Genomic DNA, 23,959 nt, shown 5'->3' with positions numbered 1-23,959 from the left:
TTGTGCTATATGTTGGTGATGGAATACTATTGTGCTCAAAGGAATAATAAAGTGGAGGAATTCCATGGAAACTGGAACAACCTCCAGGAAGTGATGCAGAGTGAAAGGAGCAGAACCAGGAGAATATTGTACACAGAGAGTGATACACTGTGGTACAATCGAATGTAATGGACTTCTCTAATTAGTGGCAATGCAGTGATCCTGAACAACTCCGAGGAACTTATGAGAAAAACCACTATGCACATTCAGAGGAAACACTGTGGCAGTAAAAACACCGAAGAAAAACAACGAGTCGAAGGGATGTGTTGGAAATGTAGACTCTAAATGAACATCCTAGTATAAACAACAACATGGAAATAGGTTCTGATCAAGGACACAAGTAATACGCAATGAAACTGCATGTCAGCTCCGGGAAGGGTGGATGGAGGGGAGGGAGGGAAATAAGGTGAGTATTATAACCAAAGAAATAAATTTAAATTAAAAACAAACTAAAAAAAAAGTTTGACTTTTCCTCTTATTTCAAATGGAAAGAAGTAAACTATATCATGTGATAAGACAATGTTACTTAAAACAACAAATTTATTTTTTAAAAGAATGTTTAGAAAATATCCATCTCATTTGATACATAAAGGAAGAAAAGCATAGGTCTTCTGTGGTATAAATATGATTCCAGAAGTCTTTACAAGAGTTTCATTGTAGTATTATCCAATACCCTATAATGCCTAGTCTAGCTTCCTGTGTAAAGATGATAGGAATCCTTGAAAGAGTAGTCTTTAAGCTCTTATTACTTTTTACCCAAGGATATTGGTATTTCACTTAAAATTCACATTTTGATCAAAAGTAATGAACATAATATACCTTTAACTAGTGTTCCAGTCCAGAAAAACCCATTTCTACAAATTAAAAAAAAACAACAACAATATTAACACCCTGATAAAACCCCAGGTAAACTGAATTGTGTCATTGACAATATTAATTTCTTATTCTGGAAAGGTTTATTTATTCTAAGGCACTTAGTTACTGTTTTGTGTTCTATCCACGGGAGATGGTTGCATGTGTTTTTGTCATTATATAAAAGTAAAATCTCAGAGAAAGAATCAGTTGAAGATGGATCCACGTGAATCCCCCGTCTCTTAGGAGCTCACATCAGAATGACTGATCGAATGCTGAAATAGAAAATGTAAGATCCTATTAATAATTTGTTTTCATATCTTCTAAGAAAGAGTTGTTTAGTACGAGATTTTGATTAAAACTGTGATGTGCCATTCTATCTAGCATGCACATAGATAATAAATGTAGTATCTCTTTAAATGAATTATGAACCTGAAAGATCAACAGACAAAGCACAGTGGAATTTGGTGTGGCTCCTACCCAAGAAATCACTCTAATCACTCTAATGAGCAGACAGGAGACTTGATAAGATGCTGGCCGAGATCATGTGACTTTAGCGGGCAAAGATCAGGGAGGAGAGAGAGAGAGAGAGAGAGAGAGAGAGAGAGAGAGAGAGAGAGAGAGAGAGAGAGAGAGAGAGAGAGAGAGAGAGAGAGAGAGAGAGAGAGAGAGAGAGAGAGAGAGAGAAAGGAGAGAGAGAGAGAGAGAGATTGAGAGAAAGGGAGAGAGAGAGAGAGAGAGAGAGAGAGAGAGAGAGAGAGAGAGAGAGAGAGAGAGAGAACGAGAGAGAGAGAGAGAGAGAGCGAGAGCAAAGAGCACTGACTGGAGAACTCTCTTAGAAGCAGTGTCCCCCAGCGCTCAAATGAACTCAGAATTTATAGGAATCATAACACAATACCTTCTTCTCTTTCTCACCATCTGAGTGTGACATAATGCTTTTGTATGTTATATTTCATATTTCTTTATCATGTTCTAGCCTCCTTAAATTTTCCCAATGCTTCCAAACCTATGGGAGCATTTTTTTAAGTTTGCAATTTCTAAGTTGAGTCAGAATTTAGATATAGTCCAAGGTCTTTCAGGTTAAAACATTTAGGACACATATTCAAGATTATAACTTGTAAGTTTCAAGATGTCTTTCATGAGAAGTGAGTTTTATATAGATAAAGCTGCTCGGGGAGGGGGATTTCTCTACTCTTCATAAGGAGAGATTGATATCTACTTAGTAAAGGGCACCTAACTTTCACTAATTTTCTATAGGAAGTTGCCAATCTATGAGTACTAATACTAATCAGTGCACAATTTCATCCCATAAAACAGTGTGAAGTTTTAGGAGCCTGAGAGATTTGGAGATCAATGAGACTTGATGCCATTTCTATTGGTCTTGAGGTCTCTAATGAGTGATTTATTTTAGATCTAAAATAGACCTCAGTTTTCACACTTGTAAAATGAAGAGTTTGGAAAAGATGAGCTCTAAAGTCTGTCCCATATCTAAATCTACCATTCTACGAGCCCTTGCTCTCCTGGCAAAGAAGAGAAACTGGGACAGTTTAGTGGGTTTTTCTTATAAAAGTTGGTTTGCTTTTCTCTCACTCAAATAAGAGATTTTACTTTCTTACATGAGATTCTGTTAAAGGTTGACAGAACATTGATGTTTAAAATGGGGACTTTGGCCACCAGAGTAGATACACTGGGAAGATTTGGCTTAGCCTCCTGCCCTCAGAAAGTCACCTCCCAGAGGCTCAGTTTTTTTCCTCTGTAAGATGAAGGAACCAGGATATATTATTAAACTGGGGGTGGCATTTGAGCCAGTGATATCTCTATTGTATCTGTACCTCAAAGAGAAGAAAAGTTCTCTTCTGTAAAAAAAAAAAAATAATTAGCAGCACTTTCATTGTGACAAAGAATTGAGAATGAAACAAGAGCCCATCCCTTGGGGAATGGTTGAATAAGTTATGGTATATGAATGTGAGGGAGTAATATTGTGCCATAATAAACAAGGAAAGGGATAGTTTTCAAAGAAACTTTGAGACACTTTTTAAAAAGTGACACATAGCAAAATGAGCAGAACCAAAAAAAAAAATGCAATTCATATAATGATAGTAACATTATGAAAACAAACAACTTTGAATGACTTACAAACTGTGATCAACATGATTCCAGAGGACTCATGATGAAACATGACATCTTTTCCTGACAGAGAGCTGATAAACTCAGAATATAAATGACTAAGACAAAAATTTCGGACATGGCCATGGAGAAATTGGTTTTGCTGACTTTACAAATTTGTTACAAGGACTTCAGTTTGCTTTGCTTTTTCAATTGTGGGTGGGGAGATAAGAGGGAGAAAAAGCAGATTTGAAATAATTTTTAAAAACTTAAACAAAACTTGCCATTCGCCATTTGCATTCATTCTTTGCTTTCGTCTTCTTAGGAGTATTATGGAGCAATGTCAAGAACTCTCAGGGTTCCAAACTCATAGGAAATTATCTATAAGATCATAACTTAGACACTTTAGATATCATCAAATCAAACCCCATCACTCTACAGAGGAAAAAAAAAGAGGCCCAGAGGCATGAAATAACTTGCCAATCATGAAGTCATATGATTGATAGGAAGCATGACTTCCATTTGAACCCAGGCCATTTGTCCATGTCTCTATCTTACATCTAGTATCTTTTCTACTACCCTGAACATCACCAAAGTGAACTCCAATTTTGTAAAAGAATCAAGACTTTATAGACCAAATGATAAAAATGTACCAAAATACTAAGGAAAACATTTATTCATTTGACTTAATATTAATTTTATGATGATTTTTATATTGTGGAAGCCTCAAATGCAAAAAAATCATATATACAGCATGACAAAATTTACATATACAATATTATAAAAACTGCATTTTTTTTGGTAAGACAAACATATTTAAAACACATACCTCTTTCCTTGGGAGAGCAATTCAAATCCTTCATTGATGTCTTTGAAATGCAAAACATGGGTTATTAACTGGTCCAAGTCAAATTTCTTTGCCAAAAAATCAGACACTAGTTTTGGGACATCATCTTTGCTTTTCCAACCTTAAAAAATTAAGCACCAATATTTTACTATTTGTACAATATTTTTAAAAATTAGTCAGTAAACATTTATTAAGTGCTTATTATGTACTGGGTATTTGGGGCACAAAGGAAAGCACTAACTGTTTCTGTATAAAGAATTAACATTTCTATCATCCTTCAGAGAACTAGGTAGATTGTGTAGGGAGGACTTATAGAACTAAGTAGATGAGAACTGCATAGGATGAAGGGTGGGGGGAGAGAGAGAGACAGAGACAGACACACAGAGACACACAGAGAGAGACAGAGACAGAGAGAGAGAGAAAGAGAAACAGAGAGAGACAGAGATAATGTATTTATGTGGGAAGGGAATAGTGACCATCAGCACCGGTTTCAAACTCAAATGAGTTAAATTGTAAGTCTAATGAACATTTAAGTATATTTCACTTCAGGCATAAGCATAACCTTTATTTTGTATGATTCCTTTTTGAATCAAAAGAAAAATTTCATGACATACTTGAAGTATATAAAAGATCTTGGCAAAAATGAAAGGGTAAAGTGCAAGGGGATAAATTCTTTCATAACTTACTGTCCTTTACTAATTAACAAAAGTTTTATTTCATTTATAAAACTTCACTCTGTCTTGATCATATCCTTTAGGGACTTTGGAGGTAGAAATAATGGATCATATTTACATGGTGTGGAAAGGAAAATTGAATCAAGCTTTGGATTTTCTGCCACTGAGGTGGAGGAGATAGAAGTTAGAATGTTAGAGTGAAGATTGATGGACAGAGATTACAGTTGGTGGGGGCAGAGGCAACTGGGAGAGTGACAGTTGCTCTTGAGGACTCTCTTTCTTGGCCCTCAGACTGGAAGGAGTCCTCTCTCCCTGACTCTGAATAGAAGTACCTCTATTCCTGGATTTTTCCCTGTGATCATGTCATTGAACAAAAAGATTGAAGGGGAGCAGTTTGAACTGTAAGGCTGGTCTTTAGGGGGTACTAGCTCAAAGAGACTGACCCAACTAGCTCTGAAGATCAGAACCTTTTCTTCCTCTTGCTGTCTACTGCTATGACTTTGAATTTAAGAAAGCTAGCACAAATTAGCATAGACAGGAATAAAAGAAACCCTCCACCAGCCTGTGAGGCCTGGCTTCAGTTCAAAAGCTGAGAGAGACTCAAACCCAATCTGGGGAAAAGTATAGGGAACCCCTCTTCCCTCTACCCTGATACCTTCCCAATCCAAACTTGTTATTAAATTTATATTGAGTTAAATAACCTGCAGTCATATAAGAGGAGAACTATCATTTCAGGGGGACATAGAAGGAGCAGAACCCAAGGACAGCCATTCAACCATAAGTGGTCCTTATCAGACCCCTGTGGGATGACCTTGGTCAGGGCTTGTCCCTTAGGAGGGTCCGTGCTACCTGTCTTACCTAAATCTTTGACATCAATCAATAGAGAAGACATTTCCTCAGGCTATAATAGTTGGTCCATTTCTAGGGAACCCCATTTTTCAAAGACAGCCTTTCAGCAGGAGGTATCTCTCTCTTTTTCCCTCACTAGTAGCCATATTCCCTCTATCCCTTCAACTCCTCCATTCCCTGTTACAAAACCTTCCTTATCCCGTGTCTCTTCAATCCTCAACAATTTCTTTAACTATTACAATGACTCTTTATAATTTAAAATTATATTATTTTATAAATTTATATTATATATAAATAATATGACATATATCATAAATATAATTTATATTAAAATTATATTAAAGCAACTCAATAATGTACAAAATTCAGTTATTATTCCACCTTATCCACCTATCCCATTTTGTAATCCATTTTAGCCTCCTTAGTGTTGTTCTCAGGAGACATTAGATCTCCCAAATCTGGATATTTTCCCCTGGTTGCTCCTCATGCCTGAAGTACTCTCCCTGCTCACAATTGCTTTCTGGTTTCTTTGGCTTCCTTAATTTCCCAAATCTGCTAATCTGTGCTAGCTTTCTTAAATCTATCAGGAACAGGATGAAAAGTTTAAAAAAATGTTAGTCTTGGAAACAGAGGACTGGTTTTGAGCACAGGATCTGATATTTATTGAATGTGACAAGTGGGCAATTTGCTTAACTCTGGATGGAACCATCTGTAAATTGGGAATGATGCTTGCACTAGCTATTTTCATAAGAATTGTTGGAAATAAAGTGCTTTGTAACTTTTAAACACTATATAAATATGAATTACGAAGATCAATTCATTTGCCTTGATGGGAATCTCCAACCTTTCTGTAATTTTTCTTTTATTCCAATTCAAGAAGTGAAAGTGCTGCACTGGTGCTTAGGAAATGTGTATGCATGGTTCTATAGACATTGTATACAATGATAGGACAAACTAGAACTTCCAGCTATGAGAATAAGTGGGATTGAACGTTACTGTACTGTAAGAAATCACTACTATGAGGACTATGGAGAATCATGGTAAGATTTATATGAACTGGTACAGAGTAAGCAAAACCAAGAAAACAATATACAATAATATCCATGCCAATGAGAACACCTCCCCTTACCTCAAATAAATGTGTATATAAAGCTGAATGCTGTGTAATTAAGATACCTAAGCTTGGTCTCAAAAGAGATATGAAAAAACACACCTCTCTTCCCTCTTTGCAAGAGACTATGGATTTAGAATATTGTCTATATATCACATTTGATTTATATGTTAATTTGGTGTCCTTTCCTCTCCCTTTCTATAGGAGAGGGGACACTTAGACATGAAATTGAGGTAAAAAATCTATAAAAATTAATATAAAAATTACATATAGCCACAAAAATGCCTTCGATGGCAAATATTTTTATGGACTAATAGTTAATCTAAGTCTTTTGAAAACTTGAGTTAAAGGGTCAGCTAGGTGGCTCAGTGAATTAAGAGCCAGCCTAGAAATGGGAGGTCCTGGGTTCAAATCTAACCTCAGATATTTCCTAGCTGAGCAAGTCACTTAACCCCCATTACCTAGACCTTACCACTCTTCTCCCTTGGAACCAATAAACATATTGATTCTAAGATGGAAAACAAGGGTTTAAATATATGTGTATACATGTATTTTTTTTATAAGACCATAGGTTTCCTCTCCCTTGGCAAAGGACATATTAGAATGTCAAGCCTTTTCCACCTATGTGTAAATATTCTCATTCTACAGATGCTTAATGGCTATGACCCTCCTTCTGATTTTTTGGTTCCTTGCCCAAGACTATGTTATTCAGAAGGAACTGAGGCCATCTGGGCTAATTTCTCTCCTGGCTCTATGGATTACTCTTTACCCCTACACCTCCACCTTCTCTAGTTCCCTTTTACATGTTATCCTCCCATTAGAATGTAAGGTCCTTTAGGGAAGGGGCTGTCTAGCTTTTCTTCTTTTTTTGCTTCTATTTCTACTTCCTGTGTTTAGCATAGTTCCTGACACTTATATGAATGAATAATTTCAGTTTCTTCACCACATACCTCCAAAAACACATCCTTTCCAGGTGCGTCCAGTGAACAGTAGCATAGGATCATAGGTGAGCATTTTAGATGATGGGGGAGCTCCTACTACCACACTGGTCCCGTAGCTCAAATGGCAGGAAGCCAGAGCATCAATCTGATTTGTAAATGAAAGAGAAAATGTTCTACTTATATTATCTATCAGAATGTCAAGGGATTTATGCCCCGCTCCACTGCCACCAATTAGCACAGCCCCCTGCCTCCCCCCACCCCCAATTAATACATCAACCAGATTCTGTTCAGAGCTTGCTATTTGCCTATATGGGCTATGTACTAAATATGTCTAACATGAAATAGGTCCTGGCAATTGGGAACATATATTCAAACATGCATCTCTCTCTCTCTGTCTCTCTCTGTCTCTCTCTGTCTCTCTCTGTCTCTCTGTCTCTCTCTCTCTGTCTCTCTCTCTCTCTCTCTCCCCCCCCCTTACTTTTTAACTTTCTGTCACTTCTCTCTCTCTCTCTCTCTCTCTCTCTCTCTCTCTCTCTCTCTCTCTCTCTCTCTCTCTCTCTCTCTCTCTCTCTCTCCCCCTCTCTTCTCTCTCTCTCTCTCTCTCTCTCTCCCTCTCTCTCTCTGTCTCTCTCTTAGTTTCTCTGTCTTTCTCTCCCTTTCTCTCTGTCTCTGTCTCTGTCTCCCCATCCCCTTTCTCTCTCCATTTCTCTGTCTTCCCCCACCCCTTCCCTCTCTCTGCACAGGACTAGGTTATTGACTGGGTGCTATCGTTTTAGTATTAACTAGGGACTATGTAGAAGTTTATTAGATAGATTAAATTTAATATTAATAGTACCTAATGCAAACATATTGGTATTGTAAAAATTTAACTAAGCATGCTACCAGTTGCCTCCACAATAAATCTAAATGTTATTAGGTAAGAGGTGAAGCAAAGTCCATCAATAGTAAACAACCACCATTAAAGAAGTTGCTTATACTTAGGTCACTGAAGGACATGAATGATAAGATTGTAAAGTGATTTCCTTAACCAACAATGATATTCAGGGATTTTGGCTCAACCCCTCCAAATCCCTCTCTTCCTTACTAATTCCACCTACTGAAGCCCTCTAGTTGGAGTCAGAAGAACATATTTCTTAAGAAGTTTCAGCAAAGGGGTTTCAATGTCTGTTTGGTAACCCGAGGTCAGTGTCCACTGTGTTAATCTGAAGGTCCATTTGCCCAGGTTGATTTACACAACAGAAAGCAGAAATCACAGATGAAGAAAGTGAGGAGAAGCAAAAGGGCAAGAATTCTTTGGGAAGAACATTTAAAATCTGCTTTAATAACCCTATGATTTCCCTTTTCTCCTCTGAGTTGACCACTGGGACAGGTTGAGCTCTTTAAAGTCAAATTAATGGTATTACTTTTCTCCTCATTAGGCAACCAGATGGCATAGGGGATATAATGCTGGACCCGAAGTGAGGAAGCCTTGAGTTCAAATCTAGTCTCAAATGTTTACCAGCTGTGTGACTCAAAGAAAGTTATTTCATCTCTTTTGACCTCAGTTTCCTCATTTGTAAACTGGGCATAGGAATAGGACGTTCCTGGCAAGGTGGCTGATAGGATAAAATGAGGCAATAATATTTCTTAAAATCATTTGCACTAAGGAAAATGATAAATATTGGAGGGGTTGTGGCAAAATTGGGACACTAATACACTGCTGGTGGAGTTGTGAATTAGTCCTACCATTCTGAAGGGCAATTTGGAACTATGTACAAAAGGTTTTAAAAGAATGCCTACCCTTTGACCCAGCCATACCACTGTTGGATTTCTACTCCAAAGAGATAATAAGGAAAAAGACTTGTACAGAAATATTCATAGCTGCACTCTTTGTGGTGACAAAAAAAAACTGGAAAATGAGGGGATGCCCATCAATTGGGAAATGGCTGAACAAATTGTGGTATCTGATGGTGATGGAATATCATTGTGCTGAAAGGAATAATGAACTGGAGGAATTCCATGTGAACTGGAATGACCTTCAGGAAGTGATGCAGAGTGAGAGGAGCAGGACCAGGAGAACATTGTACACAGAGACTGTTACATTATGGCACAATTGAATGTAATAGACTTTTCTACTAGCAGCAAAGCAATGACCCAGGACAATCCAGAGGAGTTTATGAGAAAGAATGCTATCCATATGCAGAGAAAGAATTATGGGAACAGAAAACACAGAAGAAAAACATATTATTGATCATGTAGTTTGATAGGGATATGATTGGGTTTTTGGCATTAAAAGATCACACTACTGCAAATATGTATAACATGGAAATAGGTTTTGAACAATGATACATGTAAAACCCAGTGGAACTGCTAGTAAGCTCTGAGAGGGGGGAGGGAAGAGAGAGGGAGGACTCAAGAATCTCATGTAACCATGGAAAAATATTCTAAATAAAACAAAATAACCCCAAACTCTTCTCTACCTGCTGATAACTTACCATGGTTTCAAGGCGTCCAACAACCTCAAATGTGTACCCTACAGAATTATCAGTCATTTCACTCAGGACTTCACTGATGGGCTTTGTGTAGTCCTTAGGGCTGATGCACTCAGTGGCTCCTACAGCCTTGGCCTTCTCAAATTTGCTTTTGTTGAGGTCAATTCCAATGATTCGTGAAGCACCGGCTGATTTACAGCCCATGATAACTGAGAGGCCAACTCCTCCCAGCCCAAAGACAGCACATGTAGATCCAGGGGTGACCTATGGTGATGAAAAAACACAGGACCTCAGTAATTAATGATTGAGCCAATAAAAGTAATATTATAGTAAGTCTGGAATCTTGGGTAACATGAAATCTAAAGCATCACTAGCCCATTATAGCCACTAGCAAACTGATTCTGATAAAGATGCTTTTCAAGGATTAGAAATATAAGCAGTCCAGATATCAGAGATAGAACCACAGCTTTCATGAAAGGAGACACAGATAGGTACTTAGTAAGAAAGAATTTGTAAATATATTGATATCCCAAGTAACCTTACTTATATCTTTATCAGACCTTCCTTGATCCTCTTTCCCTCATGTCTCCCTGCCCCATCCCTCAAATGTCTTCATATTTACTCTGTATGTATTCTGCATCTACATATATGAGCAAGTGTTATTTCCACTAATAGAAGGTTTCTTCAGGGAGAGGATGGTTTTACTTGTCTTTCTATCTCCAAGCCCAAGCTCAGGACCTGGCATAGAGTTAAGTCCTTAATAGATGCTTATTGATTGATTGACTAATTGGATCCATGAGCTCAATAATAATAATAATAATAATAATAATAATAATGATAATGATAATAATAATACTCCTATGGGATAAATTGATTCATAACTATAACTGATCATTGTCAGATTCTTGCCTATATTTTTTGAGTCTCTATGGAAAAATCTATCCACTGCTCTGGAAGACTTTTTCTAGGTCTGTCAATATTCAGTGGAGTCCAGCACATTTCTTCAAGAATCTGTTATCAATATTACTCATCTATTTTCTATGCCAATCATAAATTTGCTCAATGATATCTTTTTACACTACTATCAGAAACAACTGAACAGAATTCAACAAATTCAAATACAACAAACATTAATTAAGCATCAACTATATGCAAGGCAATGAAAAGACAGTTTGGGAAAATGGAAAGCAAAGGATTTTGTTCATTTTAATCATTGATCATATTATTATCGAGTCATCATTCTAAGATGATTTTAAAGCTGTTCCCTATAGCATTAAGAAGTGAATAGCACAAACATTGAACTATCCAAAAAAAAAACAATCATCCTGAAATAATTGAGTATTTATGTAGGATCAAAAATTCGGGGATCTGCTCAAGGAAAATCTAATAAAATGACTTTTCAAAAAAATCAGAATCATATTATATTGTTTAGAATATACTATAGGAACTTTTAAACAAAATTATACCTCAGAAGTCATTTTGTGCTGACATTATCTCAGCCTAAGTCACTGATCATAGAAGTGTTACCTGAGATATCCAGCCAATAGAGTTCCTTTGGATCTCCTTCCCAAGTACTAATCAAGTAAAGATTCCAGTTCTGTGAATTACAAACTATTTACTATTTTTCACTTCAATGTTCTACTTCATTAATATGACTCATAGGTATATATATATATATAGTCTTATTACTTTTAAAGTCTGGGGAAGAGGGAAGAAGTCCTGTGTGAATGAATGGGAAATAACAATTACGGAATATTTTAAAGAATGTTTCATTGGTAGTGCCTGTGTGGTAGGAGAAATCTCTTCAAGTCCTATCCTATGCGGACTAGGCTAGGACATTATAATGTGCTTAAAAGACATTGTAAGTGTCTTTATGAGTTAATTAATTCAGGAGAGTAAGCCTGGGACAGTTGACATATATACTTAGTGTCCTACAGAAGGCAAAAAGTAAGGAGGACAGGAGGAGTCATCAGCTCTTCCCCCATGGTTCTGATTAACAGATGAATACAGAAACACGGATGCTACACTCAAGTGAACCAATACTATGTCCTCAACAAATAGTTTCTCCTTTGTCATGGCTAAGTAATTGTTAAATTATTAGATGTTTTTCAAGTTTCATATTTCATTCCAATCCTGAATTCGTGCCAACATAAAAGATTTGGTTCAGGCCTGAAACTTATATGGTTTGTATTCAATTGGACATGGATTTTGAAGACTTATAGCTAAATATTTGGCCCATTCATGAGCAGACTGAAGATTATTTTAATTAACCAGATGGTCAACATCCAAGAAAACATTGACTTCCCTCTGCAAAGCTGTGTGAAGGGTACCAGAGAGGTTTCAATGCTAACAATGAGCTCAGAATCCTTGGGAAGAAGAAAAAAAGTTCCAGGTTGACAAGTAGTTGGGAAATTAAAAAGAACTCTCCACACTTTGCATGTCTGTTGTCATGCTTTGATCAAAGACACTATCCTGAGCATTCTGAAAAGAATCCTCATCAAAACTGTTATTCAAGAGAATGGCTTACATGTTGAAATCTGAAATTTAAGGGTACTTGTGAGAGCAGGTCTGGATTGTGATTTTTCTCAAACTCCAAAAGATGAATTAGTTTTTGAAGGAAAGTATATTGAACTTGTGCAAAACTCAGCTGCTCTGATCCAACAGGCCACAACCATAAAAACCAAGGATACCAGAACATTTCTGGATGGCATCTATGTTCTCTAAGAAAGGCACAGTACAACACCTTGATAAATCAACTGAGAAGATTGTCCAGATGCCAAAAGTAAAATCCTGAGAATTTGATGCTTACTCAAATGCTACTAAAATACATTTTATTAGGAAAAACAAAACCCAGGTCAGCCACCTTCCCACCCCAATGAGATTTTGGTGTTCTCTTTTACTCACTAGTTTCAAGTTCAGGAAATTCCATTTTGCAATGCACTGAATCCTCATATTGAATACCCCTGAAAAAGGAGGTGTGCCTCTTGCTATCTTTATTTCCTCTTTCGACTTAAGAACCCACAGTCATCTCCAAATTAGGGAGAAGCCTTGGAATAGACTTGTTAGAACTTCTAACAGTTAGAGGAATTTTTTACTTCAAAAAATTATGTCCATTGTGCCTAATCTACAACAAAATTTAACTTCATGAGACACAAACAGATGAGATTTTATTGTGTATTCTTTTCATTTTCTATATCACATTTCTGACTTGTGCCAGAAATTTGTTATAGATGTTGACTCCTCCAGTGGAATGTGAGTGGGAGGTCAGGGATTTACTTTCTTTTCTATTTGTTTTCCCCATATTTTGTTCATAGTGACTGCTTAATAAATGATCTTTCATAAAACTGATGGAGTTTGAATCCAGACCAAAGCAAACTTTTTTTTTCTTTCTTATTATTTTTAGTTCAAGTTTGCTTCCACAAAAGGATTAATATGGGAAAGTGTTTTACATAATTGCACATGTAAAATCCATTCAAGATTGCTAAGCATCTCAGCAATGAGGCAGAGAAGAAGGGAGAGAATTCAAGACTCAATTTGTTTTAAATGCTGGAAACTGGCTTTACATGTAATTGGGGGAAATAGATTAAATTTAAAAAATAATCTTTCATTCATGCCTATAGGCATTTTTTTCATGATGAGGGGGAATTCATTCAAATTGCTGATAAAGCATATTAGAGAGTGTTCTTGATGTTGAAATCATCTGAATGAAAAATAAGATTTTCAAATTGAATGTTTTTGTCACTAAATTTTTATATTTGTGGAACAAGGGCTTCTGCATGATTAGCTGGATATTTTATTGTTTGCTGAGAGTCATCAAAAAACCACACTGTTTGACATGGTCACACGTGGAAACTGTGGACTGCAAAGCAGCCCCCAGGAAGGATGGAAACTGAAACCCCCCAAATGACTTTCCTTATTAACATCCCCTTATTATTGGAATTTCTATGATTATTATTCTTAGTTAGTCCCAGGAAAAATAGATGAGAGCAACATGCTTGCAGGATTAATACAGATGTCCCACTCTTTCCCTCCAGAATATTACCAGGAGATCCCACTTACAAAATTAAACCTAAGGATTATTATATACCCACTTAGATAGGACTCTGTTTTCTAGGCATCAAAACTTATGGCAAATCTGGGCTCTGAATTCCTCAACCTATATCTGGGTCATGTTGATTCTACTCTCAGACCCTGCACTTAGCAATAATGTTTTGTTGACTATCTCCTTAGCCTTCGTATCTGTTGTTAGGTTCTATGGAAACGTATGTTGAAAAATGATTGTGGGCCAGAAAAGCATGTACTCACTGAAGCTGTATAGTAAACAAACCCTGTGCAATGGCAAAACACTGAGTGACGCCTAAGCACAGGTCTGAGAACTCAGTTATCTCTCATCTCTTATTTTTCTGACCATTCCACCTCTTCTTTGAGAGACTACAGGCTTGGCTCTCAAAAATTGTTCATCTAGATGCTTGATAGGGTAAAAATTAAGAAAAGCATCTTTCACAAGAATGAAAGCATTCATTCATGTCCTCACCTTGGCAGTCTTCATTGCAGCCCCATAACCAGTAGAGAATCCACAGCCAATCAGACAGACCTTCTCTGGAGGAGCATTGGCATCGATTTTAGTAACTGAACTTTCATCTACCACTGTGTACTCAGAGAAGGTACTGGTGTTCATGAAGTGGTAGACTGGCTTCCCTTTGCAGGTAAATCTGGTGGTGCCATCAGACAACACTCCCTTGCCAGTAACACTATTTGATATATCAAAAGCATCAGTAAATGAATGCAGTCTTAATATTAAGTAGTAATGGAAAATTAAAATGAAATCTCAGTAGAAATGATACTCACTCAGCCTTCACACACAAATTGCCATTAGGGTTTATGCAGGAGGAGCATTTTCCACACTGTGGCAGGAAGAGTGGGATAACCTTGTCTCCTGGAAGCAAAAAGGTTATGATGTAAAACATTGCTTAAAATGTTCAAAGTAATAAATAATTCTTGAGGACCTACCATGTGCCAAGGCTCCATCTTAAACTCTTGAGGGTTATATGTCTGTGTGTTGTGGTAATATAAAAAAGTACAAAGTGTGGACACCTGAAACTATAAGTGAATTCAAGTTGGGAAAGTAGCCCTAAGGATTACTACACCAGTAAAGGTAACTATTCCATAGTTTTTACGTTTAGAGAAATTGAAAGGTTAAGTTACTTAGTCATACAGCAAACACATGCCAGAGAGAGGTCTTGAATTCTGATCATCCTGACGCTGAGGCTGCTGTTCTATCTATTTCACCTCCATCTAATATCTCTCTTAGACATAGCAACACTTTTTGAGTAGCAAAAAAACAAGCAAACAAAAAACTGCCCACAAAATGGTATCATTTGATTAAAGGTGATAAAAAAGGTATGGTATATTAATATAATGGAATATAATCATGTTGTGAGAAATCAGGAATGTGAAAGATTGAGAAGAATAAGAAAATAGCTATTAATGGGAAGAGAGTTTCCCCTCTCATAAAGAAACTCAATCAGTGGTTCAGAATATAATCAAAAAGTGTTAGTGGCATGTTACCTAGACTATAGAGATGAGCCTACACCATGATTTTGATCATGTCACACTGATTCAAGGGGGGAGTAAAGTGATTGGATAAACACACAAATTAGTTACATTGAGGCGCCTAAGTGTTAAAATTTATCACTTAACTTCTATTTGCCTCAATTTCCACAAGTTGTAAAATGAATAATAGCTTCTACTCTTCAAACATTGAATGAGATAATATTTGTAAAGTACTCAGCACAGTGCCTGGCTCATAGGAGAAGCTTAATAAATGCTTCTTTCCTTCATCCATTTCTCCCTCTCTCCCTTCCTTCCTTTCCCATTCTCCCTCCTTCCTTACTTTTGCATTCATTCCTTTCCTATCTCCTTCCTTTCCTTCCTTCCTTCTGTCATCCCTCCCTCTCTCCCTTCATTCTTTCTTTCCTTCCTTAATCTTAGTCAGAAATGCTTATCTAGGAGATATTGGTGGATGGGAGAGAAGGAGGAAAGGGAATGATCAGAATACAAGTCTATTTATCACCTTCAGGGGGAGGTAGGGAGGGATAGAATCTGAATTGCAAAATGTCAGATAACAATTGTTAAAAATTATTTGTATCTACATGTAATTGGGAAAAAATTTGCCACATGGAAATATTACCTGCACACCTCATTAGTATCATGACTCCAAGTCTGAACCCACTCTTATCTTGAACAACATGATGTCTGTTTGTAGGAGAGTGTTTCCTAGGTTTGTGAGGCAGAAGGAAGGCTATATTATACCTAAATTTCTTGCTCTGGCATTTGAGCAATTTTTTAAATCTTTACTTTCTGTCTTAGAAGCAACTCTAAAACAGAAGGACAAAGGCTAGGCAAATGGGGTTAAATCACTTGTGCAGAGTCATACAGCTTGGAATATCACAGGCAATATTTGAACCCAGGTCCTCCTGACTCTAGGCACTGTGCCACTTTGCTGCCCCTCATTTGAATAATTATTATTTTACTCACTATCTCTCTACCTCAGGAGGTTCTTAACCTTTTTTCTTAGATCCTTTAGCAGTCTGATAAAGCCCATGAATAAGGTTTTTAGTGCTTAAAATAAAACATATGTAGAGTTACAAAGGAAATTAGTTATTCTGAAATTTAGTTATTAATTTTTTTAAAAAACAAATTCACAGATAGACCCTGGGTTAAAAACCTCTCCTCACCTGGTTTCACTGAAGTCACCCCTTCTCCAATACTCTCTACAATTCCAGTTGCTTCATGTCCCACAATTACTGGAAATTTAGTGGTCATGGCACCACTGATTGCATGCTCATCTGTACGACAGATTCCTGTAGCCAAAATCTACATGGAAAGAGAAAGACAGGGGATAACAGGACATCTTGGGCATAGCAGGAAGGGGACATTTAGACCATTCTTAAGTGAAATGCAATTTATGTTTGAAGATGCTCTTCTTATAAATGCATCAGTGAATCCATTGTGCTGGGTATTTTGTCTACTATTTGACATATTTCATTGTGAGGGAATACAACCCAGCAGGGCAGTGAAATATCAGATGAAGAGATGTAGTATTTAAATGGAAGAACCAAGCAAGGTATCATCACATCACCAAAGATTCATGTGGTCATCAAATATGGAATTTCCATTTTTATTTTTCTAGCTTATATTTCACAAAGCATTTGCCCCAAGATGATCTCAAGGGGAAGATCAACAGGAAAGTAAGCTTTTTCTGAAAGATCCAGATCCAGTTGGTAATTATGCTGTTTGTCACAATGTTGGCAAAGTGCCAAGTTTTTTGACCTCAAACACTGTTTTAAGGTAACATAAAAGATAAGTTAAAGTTTATAGTGAAAATACAAAGAGCTATGATTTAGACTATTAGAGAATGAACCATTGGATATGGCTAGGAAAGAGAATAAGAAAGGTTTTAAGAAATTAGTCATTACTCAAGGCACATAGGATTCCAAAATGTTTCATTAATAAAAAAAATAGTATCAATCCATAATTTATTTTTATTGTATTTTATTTTATAAATTCTAATTCAGTTCAACAAGAATTTGTTGTTATGCAAAACACAATGCTAAGATTTCAAGAAAGCTAAGATGCAAGAATGAAACCAAACTCTCCCTGTTCTCAAGAAGCTTCTATTCCACTGAGGGGGGAAAAAACACATTCAAAAATAAGTAAATACAAAATATATACTAAGTGAACATAAATTTATTTGAGATAATAAGGAGACCAACAACAACTGGGGAGGGGTGATCAGGAAAGGTAGCACTTGAGCCAAGCCTTGGAGGCCGGATTTAAACTAGGTCTTTCTTACTCCAAGCCTTACACTCTATGATCGAGAGAGATGAGTTGAGAATGACCCTGATTTTGAAACTATATTAACCAGGAGGAGGAGGATGTCCTCAACAAAAATGGGGAAATACCAGAAGAGGAGTGGGTTTAGGGGAAATAAGGTTCTTTTTCTAATGTGTTGAACTTGAGATGCTTTCAGAAATCTACTTTGAAATAAGGAATAAACAGTTGCTAAGACAGTATTAAAACTAAAAAGGAAGGAAGGGAGAAGAATTAACAAATCTGGGAATCACTTCCAAAAAGATGATGATTAAACCCTTGGGAGCAAGTGAGAGAGTCCAGAAAGAAAAGAGGAAATGGTTCCGGAGGCAAAACCCAAACCTTTGATGTTGGAGGGAGGAACATTAAGAGGTAAAATGATCTGCCTAAAGCCATATAGATAGTTGGGATCTGAGGTAGGGTAGGAATTCAAGTCTTCTTGACTCCAAGTCTAGTATGCCAACTAGCTGCCTCTACAACCTTTAAAAAAAGATTGACCTTTTTTTCTGGTAGAAGTATGAGATTGATAAATAACTTTGCAATTTCTTTAAAACAACCCATGAGGTGGGAAAAGGTGTGTGTGTGTGTGGGGGGGGGGAGACAGAGAGACAAATAGACAGAGACAGAGAGGAAAGAAAATGAAATATTAGAGGGAGAAGAACACCTAAGAGATAGAATTTCAAAGATGAACCCTACAAAATTAGGAACTGAAATAAAATTAAATTGGCACAAGGAGCAGCTCAGTGGCTCAGCAGACAGAGAGCTAGATCTAGAGTCACAAAGTCCTGAGTTCAAATCCAGAATTAGACACTTACTAGTTGTGTTACTAGGCTAGTCATTTAACCTCTGCTTCAATCCACTAAAAAAGGAAATGGCAAACTATTCCAGTATCTTGATTGAGAAACCCCTTGGACAGCATGGTCCACAGAGTCACAAAAGGTTGGACATGAGTGAACAACTGAACATTAACACAGTGAAACTGCTATAGAATTTAATAAGTTAGGAAGCATTGATCCAGAGCCCTGTGAATGAGATTCACAATAGATGATACAATATTGGTGACCTCTCCTCTTAGGTGACTTTTATATTCCTTTTCTAATGTACTTGTAGAGATCTGAATCAAAGACCTTAGGGGGATGATGACACCATAGACTGATTTGCATTTAACTAAGCTATAGGATTTCCAAATACCTTTCTAAGAGAAATGTCTTAAGTCATATCTAATGTCATAAAGAAAAGAGAATGACTCAGAACTATTTAACTGGTTAACCGTGCCAGTGCTATGGCTCTAAGGGTGTTGTTTCTTTACATCAAGAACCCCTTATCATTATGAGATAGTAAATGTTTAGAATGGTATTAAATGTAAGTGTTGACTGAAACAAATCCCTTAAGACTTAAAGATAAGTCCCACTTCTGATCCATATTGCCTATTTGAGTCTGAGAAGGTCTTTGAACTTATTAATGCCCCCAGGCAATTCTAAGTCTCTTAGGTAAAGAATATGACAATATGCATGGGTAGAGTTTCCTCTTTGACAGTTCCCTATAAGAAAGAAATCTCAGATCTTCTCTTAAGGAAAAAAAAAAAGCCCATGTTAGGAATGTCGGTACCTTAATTCGAACTTCACAGGCTTTTGGTGGAGCGACTTCCACTTCCTCAATGGAAAAGGGTTGCTTTAGGCCCCACAACACAGCAGCTTTGCATTTAATCACCTGGGAAAATAGCAAGAACATATTCAGGTACCCATAAACCTTGACATCTGACCAATTTAAGTGTGGGAAACTCCCCTGAAAGAAGCATTTTATCAGGGTGGGCTGTGGTGCTAGCATCCCTCAGTGAGCAAAGACTTTCCCATGCATTTGCAGGCTTGCATTGCAGAACTACTACAGTTGTGAAAATGCCATCTCTTTAAAGGCTGGAGACATGGGCATGAGAGACCTTGGGAGAAAAGAAAAAATGACCTTGTCTCTTTCAGTGCAATTGTGGTCCAAAAGTAGAGGAAAGGAAGAGATTGTGCAAATCAGAAACATGTCAGAGGAGCTGAACCTGGGAGCTAACTCCCAGAGAATCCTGGTCATCTCCATGTCCAACAGAGTCAGCATTTCCTCCCTTTTTTGTGTCACGCTATCTATTTCCCAATTAAGATCTCCTCTTTAAAATGCAAATACTGGCTGTCAGTCACTAACATATTAGAGTTAGTTAGTCAATAAACATTATTAATTGTCTACTATGTGTCAGGGTCAATGCTAAGTGCTGGTAATACAAGCACAAAAAGAGAAGGGAAGGGAGAAGGGAAGGGAAGGGAAGAGGGAGGGAGGAGAATTAAGTAGAGGGGAGGGGAGGGGAGGGGAGGGTAATTAAGGTAAGGAGAGGGGAGGAGAGGGAAAGAGAAGGGAGGGGAGAAAAGGGGAGGTAGGTGGCAAAATGTAGAAAATGGAAGCTCTACAAAAACATATCTCATGGGAGAAAGTCTCAGAGCAGCCACCATGGCCACCAGGGAGTCAACCATATGATCCTTCTGCAAACCCATAATCCTTGCCTCCATTGTTCTAGGGATAAGCCTCATGGGCCACTATGTAACCTTAGACAGAGGTGACCAAAATTTAAGATTAATTATGATTTAGGGGCCATCAGAAAATCCATTTACAAATCCATAGATTATTTATGACAGTTCTTCATTCATATTAAGATAGAATTCAGGGGCAACTAGGTGGTCAATAGATAGAGAGCAACATCTAAATATGTGAGGTCCTGGATTCAAATTTGGCCCAAGGCACTTCTTAGCTGTGTGACCCTGGGCAAGTCGCTTAACCCCTACTGCCTAATCCTTACCACTCTTCTGCCTTGGCACTGATATCTATTCTAAGACAGAAGGTAAGGCTTAACAAAAAAAAAAAAAAGATAGAATTCAAAACTGCTTAAATTAACTCATGAAAATTAGCTGAGTTAAGTATGGGTACAGTTATCAGATTCGTCTCATTTTCAGGATAACCAGCCAATCTCAAAATTAACTAAATTCAGATGCTCTTGGTACATCTTCCATTAAAAGCCATTTTCAAATTTCAAACCCAAAGGATTATATTTCTCCAAATATCTGAATTTCAAATGTCATTCATGGTATAAAATGCATTCATGAAGAGGAAATATAAAAAAAAATATTTTGGTGAATAATAGATCCATATCAACATGAGAAAAACAAACAAATTGTGTTTTAGTTATAGCATTGTTAATAAAAATAGGTATTTCAATTGATGTTCCCCAAAAATATCAGTCCTTTAATGTATTCTTAGATTCTGGTTCTTCTAAATATTTTTGGGTCATTTTGCTCAATGAAGCAAATACTCAAACTCTTAAAATTAGATTCAATCTTTAGTGTATAAAGGGGTTTTCAGTTATATATATGTGTATATATATACTAACAAGCAGCAGCATGAGATAGTAGAAAAAGCATACAACTTTGATTAAGAAAAACATTAGCCCAAGTTCATTTACTAGTTGTGTGACCATTGGCAAATCACTTAAACTCTGTGAACTGAAGTTTTTTCCCCTACAAAGTAAGATGAATAGAACTTTTTGGTTTTATTGGTTTCATATTGTTGTTTTTAGAACTATATTTAATGTTTGAGAAAGTCTTGTAAAATCTAAAACTCTATCAATGGTTCTCAACTTAGGGGTCTCTGATCATGATTTTTTTAACCTTTCAATGACTGTTTTTCAATATATAATTGGTTTCCCATGTTATTCTATGTATGTTTATGTTTTGTTTTTTAGTTGTGTCTGACTTTCCATGACTCCATTGGGTGATCTTTGACAAAGATACTGGAATGGTTTGCCATTTCTTTCTCCAGTTTATTTTATATATGAGGAACTAAAGGAAACAGAGTTAGATAACTTGCCTAGAGTCACACAGCTAGTTATTAAATGCATGATTCTGAAGTGTCCACGAGCCTTACAAAGGGTCCGTGATATACAAAAAATGTTATGTACCTCTTCCCTATCCTTATGCTCAGTTATTTTTTTGTTCATATAAACAAATCATTAAAGAAAGCCATCATTACTCCTTACCCTCCCATAAGTAACTGATACAAATCATATCCTTTGGTAACCTCATGGGCACACCCAGGCCCTTGGAGCTGTTATAGATTTTATTTCTATTCTTTGGTTTCTGTTACTTAACTGGATCAATGAGCATTCTAGTAAAAACAATTTAAAACATGTTTCATCAGTTATTGCCAAAGTACTAGAGAAAGGACCCCATCTCTCCCCATGGTCATTCCATTTACAGTTCCCATTTTCATCCTGCAGCAGTGAAAAATTCCACCCTAGATACATGTTGAATGCTTGCCTGTCTAGGCAAACCTCTCCTCTCTGGAAGATTTATTTCCCTAAATAAATCATTTAGATACTGGAAGATTGCAGAGTTACCTATCTTGCCAGTTTGTGAAGATACAGAAATATTTTGCTTACTTTTCCTGCAGAGCTCATCTTGCCTCTCTCTTAGTTCTGGTCTTCAATAGACTTTGTAGTGTTCTGACCACCGTCTGTACTGCCTTGTGTGTGAGCTAGCATGCCTTCAGATAAATATTCCTATTTCAAAGCACGCCTTCAAAAACATGACTCAGCGCCTTCCAGCCCTTTCACAATCTGGTCCCACCCTTCGAATTGTTGAAGTTCTCAAAGGAAAGGAAAGGAAAGAAAACCAACAAAGATGTGATGCCTCTAAGGGAGCTGAGACTTAGTCAAATAATAATGAAGAGTGATGAAAATATCCTTTTTTACCTTTGTAGCTACATGAAGCCAAGAGTTCAGACCACACCCTGAGAATTCAAATCCTGGCATTTTCATCAACAGAGTTTGATTTTTTTAAAGACATCAGATGTTGAGAATCATTTCCTCTCTCATTCTGTTCTATTCATTCACCTCAACACCCCATGACTGTAACCTCTGGACCTCCTCAATCCACTCCCAAATAGGAAAGAGGGATCAGGTAGGGGAAACCTTGCTCAACAGAGGACAATTATTTAACTGGAAAAAAGGAATGGTCATCTTCAAGATGTGTCTGCTGTGTCCAGTGATGTGGGAACAATGCAGATTTCTTTTGACACTGTCTTCTGGACCTGTCTTCAGAATTCCCCCAGTCAACTCCTCCATTCTGGTTTGGGATGAGTTTATTCCCCAAATTACTTTCTGGAGAGAAGGAAATGGGGTTGGAACTATTCAGGAATATGTACTGATTGATATTGTTCTTCCTGCAATTTTATAAACCATTTCTTCCCTGATGAAATATTTGATCCTTTCAGTACTACTCTTTGCCCATAACTTCTAACATGGAAAATATGAGACAGGAGGTAACTTCGGATGTTCCTGGTTTTTAAAACTGTGTAGGAGAGTCAGCCAAAAGGATAAAATACTATTTAAGAGTCCCCACATTTGAACCTAATTAATAATAATAATAGCTAACATTTATATAGCATTTACTATGTGCCAAATAAGTGCTTTACAATTACTATCTCATGTCATCTTCATAATAACCCTAGGAGATAGATATTATCATCACCATTTTACATGTGAGGAAACTGAGGTAAACAAAGTTTAAATGACTTACCCAGGGTCACAGTGTAAATATCTGGGGGCAGATAGGAACTCAGGTCTTCCTGAGTCTAGGCTGATATTGTATTTCCTATACCACCTAGCTTTTGTTAGTTCCATTGGATTTGGGAAAAGAGTTGATGGGAATGCCTGTCATATATCATGGAGGTTTATCTGAATTTTATGTCATTTTGGAGGTGTCTAGCTCAGGCAGTTAGGTAGACAGTAGATAGAGGAGGATTTCTTTTCCCAAGTTCAAATCTAACCTCAGATACTTACTAGATATGTGACCCTGGGCAAGTCACTTAAACTTGTTTGCTTCAGTTTTCTTGCCTGTAAATGAGCTGGAAAAGGAAATGGCAAACCATTACAATATCTTTGCCAAGAAAACCCCAAATGGGATCATGAAGAGTTGGACATGACTGAAAACAACTCTAGCCACCTCCATGTTATTGCTGCAATCTACTGGTGTAGTGTGTGTGTGTGTGTGTGTGTGTGTGTGTGTGTGTGTGTGTGTGTGTGTGTATGTGTGTGTTTAGACTCCATTGATAGAGATTCAGGCTGGGTTACATTGAGGTTTACTAGACTGGACTGACCATCATAGCATTAT

The 23,959-nt window shown here is 37.1% G+C and overlaps 1 protein-coding gene across 1 annotated transcript; it reads right to left on the bottom strand.

The window, feature by feature from the left end:
- Nucleotides 1-561: 561 nt before the first annotated feature.
- On the bottom strand, nt 562-22,367 carry LOC100015779 (all-trans-retinol dehydrogenase [NAD(+)] ADH7). Its single transcript, XM_007495901.3, has 9 exons — nt 22,228-22,367; nt 19,371-19,472; nt 16,628-16,766; nt 14,739-14,826; nt 14,425-14,641; nt 9,894-10,154; nt 7,429-7,564; nt 3,827-3,965; nt 562-1,166 (listed from the first exon to the last, which is right to left on the bottom strand). The coding sequence occupies exons 1-9, from the start codon at nt 22,243-22,245 to the stop codon at nt 1,142-1,144; spliced, it is 1,125 nt and encodes a 374-aa protein (XP_007495963.2). The 5' UTR covers nt 22,246-22,367; the 3' UTR covers nt 562-1,141.
- Nucleotides 22,368-23,959: the final 1,592 nt, after the last annotated feature.

The sequence above is a fragment of the Monodelphis domestica genome, chromosome 6 (genome assembly GCF_027887165.1).
Source record: "Monodelphis domestica isolate mMonDom1 chromosome 6, mMonDom1.pri, whole genome shotgun sequence".
In the NCBI taxonomy this organism is placed as follows: Eukaryota; Metazoa; Chordata; class Mammalia; order Didelphimorphia; family Didelphidae; genus Monodelphis; species Monodelphis domestica.
Note: the sequence above shows the minus strand (reverse complement) of the source record. Positions and strands in the feature narration are given on the sequence as shown.